This window comes from Periophthalmus magnuspinnatus, chromosome 23 (assembly GCF_009829125.3).
Source record: "Periophthalmus magnuspinnatus isolate fPerMag1 chromosome 23, fPerMag1.2.pri, whole genome shotgun sequence".
Classification (NCBI taxonomy): Eukaryota; Metazoa; Chordata; class Actinopteri; order Gobiiformes; family Gobiidae; genus Periophthalmus; species Periophthalmus magnuspinnatus.
Genome location: NC_047148.1, coordinates 15,147,682 through 15,158,912, shown reverse-complemented (window position 1 = coordinate 15,158,912; position 11,231 = coordinate 15,147,682). Strand labels below are relative to the sequence as shown.

At 39.9% G+C, this 11,231-nt stretch overlaps 1 protein-coding gene across 1 annotated transcript; it reads left to right on the top strand.

Annotated features, from left to right (window-relative positions):
* Nucleotides 1-2,273: 2,273 nt before the first annotated feature.
* LOC117392277 (shaker-related potassium channel tsha2-like) lies at nucleotides 2,274-8,561 on the top strand. The gene is made up of 2 exons (XM_033990322.2): nucleotides 2,274-5,130; nucleotides 7,608-8,561. The coding sequence occupies exon 1, from the start codon at nucleotides 2,410-2,412 to the stop codon at nucleotides 3,850-3,852; it is 1,443 nt and encodes a 480-aa protein (XP_033846213.1). The 5' UTR covers nucleotides 2,274-2,409; the 3' UTR covers nucleotides 3,853-5,130; nucleotides 7,608-8,561.
* Nucleotides 8,562-11,231: the final 2,670 nt, after the last annotated feature.

The window sequence follows — 11,231 nt, the reverse complement described above, 5'->3', positions numbered from 1 at the left end:
AACCCCAGCGTTCCCAGAGTATTTGGACAGCATTGGCCCAGTGATGGATGGAGCTATTCTCATTACACTGACCCATTACGTCAAAACACAGTCACCCGCTAAAAATAAGACCGCACTTTTTCAGACAATCGTTGTTTGCTTTGGAACAGCTCCCCCTCCTCTCTGCACACTCCCAGGCCAATACTAAATTAGTCGCATTAGGGTGGCCCACGTGCTCCTCAAGCTAAACGTTAAAACTATAGACTATAGGCTTTGGCACTGCACAAAAGTGGAAAACTATGTGAAAGCAATATTTCAAAGAGTAATACATTATGCTCATGCTGAACAAACTGTACCAAAAGGAGCACTGTTGCTTCCTCAACTCAATGGAAATGTCATTGCTTTGCCTGGAATTGGACAGCAAAGACATGCAGGTGATGTCAGTGGCCAAGTTAAAGGTCAGATCTGTGGAGAGGAAGACAGATCACTGTAAGAATTCAAAGTATCAAAGTATCAAAGTAAAGTTAGTATCAAAGTATTTTAGCAATAAACTAATCTGTATTTGCATATATTCAAGATTCAAGTTTAACACCATACTATGGAACATACCAAACATTCTCATCTCCATGAGGCTGACACTCCACTAGAAAAGTTACATAATGCACCTATAAACAAGAAAATAGTGCAATAAAATAATTACCAGCAAAATACATTCTTCTCAATCTAATTTTCTGCTATTCTGTGTACTACAGCAGCCTAAACAGTTCATACTGCAACTTGTGGAAACACTTACAGAACTTGAGATTCAGCCTATATTAAAAATAGTAAAAGTAAATTAGAGTGACCTTTCTCAAGTAACTCTTTAAAGTAAATTAAAGCTTGATAATTCATTACACATCTGCATGTTCATCATTGCCTCCTATCTGCAGCTAATTTCTGGACCGAAAGAAAAGGAGGGTGCTGCCAAAGAATGCAATGGAGGCCAGTGTGACTTTTGAATCTGCTGAGGAAAGACACAAGCAACAAGATCAGAGTATATTATGATACAAGGTGTGTCAGGCATGTGACAGTCTCAGGGAGACCCCTGTAAGACCCCAGTAAAAGCATGACATCAACACAACATGCCCCATAAAGCATCCAACTGGGCTGTGTGACTAATCCCATTGAATGTCACATCCTCACAGAGACTTTCTTGCATGGCACAAAGATGTAATTGTCCAACTTATAAATTTTTAATGAATGAAACTATGGTCAATTGTACGCTGACGCTACAGTTCAAACTATGCTTTCCAATCATTTCTTTGAATAATACTTAATATGATTCTTGTTGAATGCCATTTAATTAATGTTCATATAAACACAGTTCACACAAATATGAACTCCTTAAATCTTTCAAAATCCACTTTCAAGTTTAAAGCATTAAGTGTTCAAAATGAGGCTTAGGTTATATTGAACAGGCCTATTCAATAGTCATATTAACATTTTATATTTGCTGTTTTTTAGACGCATATTTTCATTGGGATACCCCTTCTCTCCATTCACATCTTTTCCTTTTTAGTGTATTTGCCTGTTTTTGGCCTTCTAGCTCCCTCCGGCCATTTCATGGGAAAAGAAACTTTGCTCTGGGAGAAATCCAGCTATTTATGGAAAACGGCAACGTCATTGCTTTGAGCGGTCCAGAAACCTCTACCTAATTTCCATCTTCCAGCTTTTTTGCACTTGTTGCACGTCTGAGTTGTTGACGTTAAAGCGAACTCTGTTGGTGCCTTTATGGAGCAGACGGGAAATGGCGCACTGATTAGAGCGCAGGTCGTGTCAAACCTGTGGAAATGATGGTGCGGTCAGAGCTGCTGCGTTAGGGAGACGTCAACGGCGATTCTCCTTGAAATGTCTGCAACGTGACATTGCAAGCATCTTTTTCTTCTTTGCGCGCGCCACAAACAGAGACTGAAATTAGTAACTATTTTAGGTTGTTAATGTGGGTCTTGCTAAATTAGGAAAATGCTTTATTGTCTATGCGTAAATCGTGAGATTACACACGGATTCTGGCATAACACTGTGGTCGTCACACACGCGCGCAACGGATACAACAGGTTTTACGCACCACCTTTGTACAATTGTTTCGCACCTCAAGCCTTTTTCTGACCACATAGCTGGATTGAGAATGACCTGTGCATATGTTGATGCATGTGTGTTTTGTTTCTCTAAGTGAGAGAGCACACGTCAGCTCGGGGAGGGCAAAGCCTGCTTAAAATGCACTGAATGTGACAGCCCAGTCATAGCGCAAGCTTGAGCGGTGCATGGAGAGAAGGTGTGCGTGGAGGGGGCTGTAAACATGCCAGCCGAACCAGATCACCCGCAGACGTGACGCACGCCTCACCAAGACTGAGCCGAGACTGAGAGGACCGAGGTGCGCGCCTGGGGTAAAACATGACAGTGGTGCCCGCGGAGAACCTGGATGAGACCGTGGCACTGGCTGCTCTGTCTGCGCAGGATGTCTACGACCCGGAGCGCACAGAGAACCAGGAGTGCTGTGAGCGCGTGGTCATCAACATCTCTGGGCTGCGCTTCGAGACGCAGCTCAAGACCCTTGCCCAGTTTCCATCCACACTGCTCGGAGACCCACGCAAGAGGATGCGCTTCTTTGACCCGCTCAGGAACGAGTACTTCTTTGACAGGAACCGGCCAAGCTTTGATGCCATTCTATACTACTACCAGTCTGGGGGCAGGCTGCGCAGACCCGTTAATGTGCCCGTGGATATCTTTATGGAAGAAATTAAATTCTACGAGCTTGGAGATGACGTGATAGAGAATTTTAAGGACGACGAAGGTTTTATTAAAGAGGAGGAGCGACCACTACCTGAAAATGAATTCCAGCGTCAAGTTTGGCTTTTGTTTGAGTACCCTGAGAGCTCAGGACCCGCGAGGGGCATAGCCATTGTGTCTGTTCTGGTCATCCTCATCTCTATCGTCATATTCTGCTTGGAGACATTACCTGAGTTCAGGGAGGAGGCAAGAACGTTTGAGGAACATCTCGTTGTGAACGGGACCTCGCGCGTAAAAAAACCCAATCCGTTCACAGACCCGTTCTTTATTGTGGAGACGCTCTGCATAATCTGGTTCTCCTTTGAGTTGCTGGTCCGTTTCCTGGCCTGCCCCAGCAAACCAGCGTTCTTCAAGAACATCATGAACACTATAGACATTGTGGCCATCATGCCATACTTCATCACCCTGGGGCTCGAGCTCGCAGAGCACCAAGGTAACGGGCAGCAGGCCATGTCCCTGGCCATCCTCAGGGTCATTCGTCTTGTTCGCGTCTTCCGCATCTTCAAACTCTCAAGACACTCAAAGGGGCTCCAGATTTTAGGCAAGACTCTGCAAGCCAGTATGAGAGAGCTGGGACTTCTTATCTTTTTTCTTTTCATTGGAGTTATCCTCTTCTCCAGTGCCGTGTACTTTGCAGAGACGGACGACCCGGAATCGGGATTTTCCAGCATCCCGGACGCGTTCTGGTGGGCTGTGGTTTCCATGACAACTGTGGGCTATGGGGATATGTGTCCAGTGACTATCGGGGGTAAAATTGTGGGATCTTTGTGCGCCATCGCTGGTGTGCTCACTATTGCTCTCCCTGTGCCTGTCATCGTGTCCAACTTCAACTACTTTTACCACCGAGAGACAGAGCACGAGGAGCAGTTTCAATACACGCACGTGACGTGTGGACAGCAACAACCACCGTTTGGAGAGTTTAAAAAGAGCGACAGCAGGCCGTCTTTGACTAAGTCCGACTATCTGGACAGTGATGAAGCAGACTCCATCAAATACACCAACTGCAGTCCACACAAAGCATATACCGGGAAACTCACTGACGTGTGACTCGTGCCCACTATGATGTTGGCGCGCGCGCACAGGTCAAATGGCATTCCCGCTCAAAGCAGCTCTGGTTTAAGTTGAGACTGAGCTCTGTGCATTATGACATCAAACAAAAGCGATTAGTTTCTCCTCAGTGTCTTCCATCAGTATAACACATGAGCAGTCTCGATAGCACTTTATGATTCAGATCCTGTCTATAGTTCTGACATTGCTTTTTTGCACTTCACATTTGATGCGCAGATACAACAAGAAAATGTCATGGCACAGGTATGCCAACGGTGTTCCAGGTTTTACAATAGACTTGGCTGGACTCCAGCAACGGGACAGTCAGTGTGTCCAATTGAACTAGAGTATAAAAGTAACCGTATAGCAGTATAAAAGTAACCGTAGGATTTAGACCTGCCTACTTAACTGCAATCTTATTTCACTATTTTCTACGCTGCTCTGCAAATTTGCCTTGTGCAGAGGTATTGGAAACAGGATGTGACAAGCGCGCCATCATGTGGTTACCCAAGTACACCGCAGCTTTACTGAGGGCAGTTTCTATAGCAACCTTCCAGACTTTTCTGTATTGTCTATCGAAAGGGCTCAGACTGAAAGAGAGACTAGAAACCACCATGTTGTGGGAGCCTCCATGTTGTTTGAACTGATTTTGTCTATAGTCAAATAGCCCACATCTTTAACACGATTGTACCATTAATATTTGACCTGCTCATCAGTGATTGATCACACTGACCTGACTGAAACTGTGATCCAGCCAACATTGGTTTAGGTACAAAGTAAACACCTGGTATTTCAGTAAATAACAATAAAAACAACAATAAAACACGTGCATTAATTTAAAATCACGTGAGCCAAGAGAACAATATGACCTTGCTGTCAAACACGGGGAAAAAAAAAAAGAAAATTATAAATATCTCATATTCCTAAGAAACGATTTAGGTTTTACATTAACCATTTCTGAATCCCCACATACTCACAAAATATAGGCCTATTTTATTTCAAACAGAGCTCAAATACCACAGACTGACTCTTAGAACTCGTGCGCTTTAAATGTGACCCCCATCCACAGCACTATGCTCCAGCTTGCACCTTATAGGCATGTGACTCCTGGAATAATAATATGATGGGAATTAAAGGTACCTGTGGACATTCTGGATGCGAGAAAAACCTTTGGATTACTGCTTGGAATCTCCCCTGACTAAATCTGCTGGTTTGAAGGCTCAGCCCTTCAGACGACCTTCACAGACTGTATTTAAGTGCACACCGACTGGTTAAGAGGTAAGTAGAAAGTGCTCTGTTTCCACTAATTGTAGGCCTTATTGTAAGCCTGACAATAGTTTTTTTTTACACTAACACCTGTCTCTGCAACACAGAAAGTGCAGTTTATACATTGGACTCTTGGTGGCAGTGAGTCCTCTGTTTATTGAGCAGGTACAGGCCAAGCGCGCGCAGCCGGGTGTTTGGAGGTCATAGGAGTTGCACAACAAACTGGAAAATGATTAGTACGTTAGCTTGTTATTTTGCTATTTTGCTAGTTTGTTTTAAGCCCACACTGGTGCAGAGCTAGCATTCAGTCTGCAACTCTTGAACTGACAAAAAAATAGGCAATAATTGTGGCAAATAAAGGTCTCCATGGAGATGTTCTTGCTTTGCTTTGAATGTTCCATGTATGGCATTTATACATGGAGACAAACCAAGTTGGAGATACCATCAGGCCAAGTAACAGCCAGGTCAGATCTGTCGAGAGGCGAGCATGTTCACAGTAAGAACAGTTGCATGGTGCACTTTTAAATGATTGGTCTTAAAATAAAAAGTCTATTCATAACTGAAACGAAGATAATTTACATTTACAGAAAACAGGCCTGTGGTGTCTAATGAGCAAATCACTGTACAGCCCTTCAAAGCAGTGTTAGTATAGATGAACTGCAGTGTGCGTTGAAGTTACTCAAGTCAGCATCTTTTATCAGAGCAGACATGACAGCTATAGGGCATTGTGCTAAATGAATGAGCGTTCCCCGCGGACTGTTTTGGTCAATGGCTCTCCTGAACAGTCACCTCTGTGCATCCTGTTCACTGCGTCTTCTCTCAACATATGCAGAGGAGGTAAACACAGTTGCTTTCACAGCTATTGTTAGTCTATGTGTCATTGCTGAGGGAATGTGTCCTGAGGCCTCAAGTGGCCCGTGGTGTTACCCCCTGTCTGACCCCCTGGTGACCCCCACAACTGCTCTTTCCACTCCAGCTACAGGGCCCAGTGCAAGAATCACCACACTCAAAACGAGAGGTTTGTGTGGAAATGCGGTACATTTATTATTGGGAGTAAAGTAGTTGAACAAGTGAGCTCAGATTGGCATTTTTAACTTTGTCTTACCGTTTGGCTTTCTGACCTCACTACAGACACATGACATAGGTTTTACTAAGATGCCCTTTGCTTGCAACCCTCGACATTTAGCCCTTAGTTGTAGTACATATACAGATATATATTGTAAGATAATTTAAATTGAAATCAAACTTTTAGCAAACTAAATGCAGCCCTTTGCGACAGTGTTTTGCATGCTAATGTTTTGTCAGTGTGTATTTGTGCACTTATGTCACTTGCACTTGATTAGTTAGAGTCATGAGACCTTGAGCGGTGCAACTCTAAACTTTCAGTGACAACAGCTGCAAGTTGCTACAGCAGAAGCATTACAATAACAGCGCACGCCACGGACAAAACACAACTCGAGACAGTGCTGCAATGATTACTGGGTTGTTTCCATGGCAACTGTGTGTGTCTGACTGAATGATAGTTAAAACCACCCTTAATAAGAGATATCTAAACAAAAAAACCTCAAATGGTGTCCCTGATTGTTAATATTTTTGATTGTTATCATCGTGTTACTGGTGTGGTGAACAAAAGTGTCAGAGTACTGAAATAACGCACCTTAACATCTCCATCTGTTTATTATTATTTCGCTATTTAAACTATATTGTTGATGTTTTAGTTTTTAGTTAAATCCTTATTTGTCTTGTCATTATCTCACCAGCCTGTATTAAAGACTATAAGAGTATTTCCAGCTAATGTCATCAACATTCCCTGCGGGTGTGAAGCTAACTGTAGGCACTGGTCTGTCTGAAGCTCTGTTACACAATCTGACCATACAGAAATGACTTAGCTGTATCAATAGATGTTGTGGTGTCAAGAAGTCATGATAACCAGGAGTCAAAATCAGGTGACAAATCAGGAAACGCCAAGGTAAACAGGACAGAACTAAAATGAACAAAGACTTTAAAAAAAATAATCACACAATTCTCTCAAGCAGAATAGTTGGTATCTGTCAATTCTAGCCCTAATAAATATTCAAACATAAGGCAAATGACAGATGAACTTTGACCTCTGATGGTTAAACAAAATGCATCGGCCTATTGTCTGCATTCAAAAAAAACAAAAAATGATCCAGCACGACAGCAGAGCCCAAAGGGGCCAGCTGATACTAGCAGACTTAGTAGTAGAGTGGTGCGAGTTTGCCCAATTACAGACAGCATCAGTGAATTATCGTACAAATAACAGTGAGCACACAGCTGGTTTCACCACTTCTGTTTAGGGCCCACTTCATCACAGCTCACTTGTCTGCTCTATTTCGCCCCCACAGTGTTTTTTATATTTCTCCCAAAATTGTGAATGATTGCCTTTATTTCACTATGGCTTAATTTAAGCTACAATTTCATTTTGTGTTGAAATGATGTGTACTGATGACACTCTTCTCCTCTTTTAGAAGGAGAACATTGAACAATCCCCTCAGCTCGGCTTAACTTGAACCAAAAGAGACCACCTTCCTCATCCACATTTCCTCTGGATTCACTTTGGACACATTATTTGCAGGAACATACAATTCAGTGTTCGGTTTTGCACAGAGCAAAGCTGCAGTCGGACTGAGGTACTTACTTGAATCATTGTGACGTTAGCACTTCACTGCAATGACAGTATGCTTCTGTAGTATTGTGTATGTCCTGTGTGTATGTTGTGGTCATAACTAAACCAAAACATGTTTGCATGCTTGGTAGAGAGCATCTGACTGGCCATAGTGTCAATGGCCCTGCACTTATGAATAATGGGGGAATAATAGATGACATTTTAGTGGAGTTATTGTAAATCTCTCTTAAACATATCACAATAGACCAATGAGTCTTCATGAAGAGTAAGAAGAAATGGTTATAACTTGTTTTCTAGATGTTTGTTTAGTCAAATTTAACAACTGAAAAAGACAGAAAAGACACTCTTTGCCTGTGAAATGAATGTTGTGTGTAGTTTTAACAGTACAAATACATAAATGCAGGTGTTACATTCTTAATTTCTTTGAAATGTTTTGAATGTTTTAATTTTTTTTATCAAAATGCTGTAATTTCTGTGATAACATCTACCTCTTTCTGCATCATCAAAAACTGAAGCTTTAATTCAACTCTGTCACATACACAGTTGTAGCTTTGCATGGCTCTATAAGATCACATATAAACGATTTATTAATTTATTTAATTTTAAATCAATGTTCTGTACACTGATCAATGTCACCACATCAGGGACCAAGTAGAAAACCCCACATATGCTCATCGTACTTTTGGTAATTTATCTGAAGTGTGACCATAAACAATCAAGTTAGGAATTTTCAAAGCAATATTGCATCTAAATGATAGAAGAGAAATTATCCTATACCACATATCATTCAAAACTCATATATAAATATATATTTCTCAGTCAGTTTCTTTCATGTGGCATGGAGGATGTAGTTATTTTGTGTATGATGTATTTGTTATACATTAGTATACAAATTATATATTTTTTCCCATTTTACAGCAGTTCAGTCATAAAGTCTTTATGTATTCTGTGATGAATCACTGTCATCATCACTTGAACTAGTATTTATGTAACATTCAAGATGTTTCCATTGTAATCATTTTTGTGCCTATAAAAAGCAATATGGGGTAATGGTCACCCTTCTCCTCAAAGTATGCAATTCTTTCCTTTTCATTTTGACCTTTAATCTTCATTTGTTTGGATCAAATAAATCTGTATTTGTATCACCACATGTGACTACACATGTACATGCATATTTGTGCTTCATTTATGTCTTTGTCAACATGTTTTTTCTGGATGTGGACAGAAATAATCATAAAGGCAGTGGTATGCGTGAGAGAGTCGCCTGTACAATGCATGTGCAACTGAGCAAACATCTAAATATGACTAAACAATAATATAGGACACGTCATAAGAGCTGACGTCAGTCTTACTAAGAATAACTTTGTTCTGCTCCAGGGCAGAGGTCCTCAAATTTGTCTCATCAACTACCACAGAAAACATTTGGCATTTCAAGACCGTCTTTAATATTATACAATGAATCCATTTTGATTTACTAGTCTAATATCTCAATCTGCAAACATAACATATTGACTCAAAACCAACATAAAAAGCTTCTAATGCACAGTTTGTGTCACAGTTTATAGTGGTGCCACATAACTCTTGTTTTGAAGATTGCACATATAGTGTTAAAATATAATGTATGATGATAAGGTTTATCTTAACAAAATGAGCAATGACGCAGTGAAAAAAGCCAACACATTGAAAGTACAGTACATTTTTTGATTCAGTTTTGTATTCAATAATCTTACTTATTACTTTAAATATAAAGTTGCGAAAAGAAAAGTCACATACTGTGTATATAGACAAAAAACAAAACAAGTGAACACACATTAAACCAGCAGATGTAAACATGTTATTCAATCGTAAGCAATAATTTCTGTAGTATGAGAGTAAGTGATGCTCATCAATATGTGTAGTAAATGTTCATAGTGCCTTTAACCAAACTTTCCGTAAATGCAGTTCAAACAAGAACAAAGAGTACTTCTTCTACATTATGGCATAGTGTTGTAATCAGGTGAGTGGACACTGAGACAGAGATGACGTATTGTAAATTAATGTATTGAATGTACAGTAACCATGTCTTAAGAGATGGAGATATACTTTTTAAAATGTCATTTTAGTCCAACTAAATATTCATATTGATGCATGACTCAGCTTCAAATAACCAATAGATGATAATTACAAATATCAATATTTTGCCATTTAAAAAATGGCTGTAGGATTTAAAAGCAAAAATCTTCCAACACATTTCACAAAGTGTGTAAAGTGTCTAAGTATTATGAATTTGATTTATGGGCTAGTGTGAAAATCTCCATGTACATTACACAGACAATGCATTTATTTTTTGTTACATAAACCTTTTTATATGGATGTTGAAGAAAACATGGAAATAGGTATTATGGACATGTCTCGTGATGTGGGTCTACGTCTGTCTATGCTGTTTGTTCTCCTAAAAATGACAAAGACACAACTGCTCTGTCTGCAAAACCTCAGTGCAAAGAATCTCAAGTCTAGATTTATTTTACCAGTGTATGCCAGCCAGCTGCCAGTGAGTACTACAAACAAAACTCTATGTAATATGCAGTCAGTAGTGTGTGACTCTGTTTCATGTGGCCTTTTCTTTTTCAATGTGCTGCAATATTGTAAATGGTTAATATCAGATATGTATATAAAAGGTAAGGCTTTATGTTTCTAACACCTATGTTTAATAAATAAATGGTGGTAAATTCATCCTTTGTTTTTTTATTTTTTTTTTATTATTCTCTAAACATAAACATATAACACAAAACATATTTGTGCCAGGGGTAATATGTATTTTATTTTATCTTTAAGCTCCATGTGATGTCTCCAGAATTAATTTATCTCAATGAATTTAGTTTATAGAATTATTAGAAAATATAAGGATGTAAGATGGTCTAAGGTAGTGGATGGTTTTGGTTCCAACTTGAAGAGCTATAATTTAAAATAAACATCCTAGTCCAGAATCAGAAAAAAATAAAAAAATAAAAATCCTCAAATTGTCGACTTAATTCACATACTTGGGACTGACTTTGAAGTTTTCATTTTCGGTTGTGGTATTAAATTAAAATGTTGAGATAAATTTTATATCCAGTCATCGCACCAAAAGACCAGATTGTAACCAGCCCTGGTGTAATTTGTACCAAAGGTCAAAAGTGAAAATTGGGAAAAGATTATGAATCCCTGTGAGTTTGCAGAGTCATCCACATCCAGCAGATGACTTCACTTTAACGTCTCATTCAAAAGTAATGATTTGGAGCTACGGGAAAAGGGATCCATTACATAAGAGAGTGAGAGAGTGAGTCTGAGAGTCAATGGAGACTGCAAACGGAAAGACCACAGTGAAGGAGAGCGCATTAGTCTGACCTGCAGCATCAGCACTCTGACTTCCTCTGCCTGAACTTACAGACACTTGATCCCACCCTCAGCCAAAGACTAAATGGGTTTTATATCGACTGCACCTAAA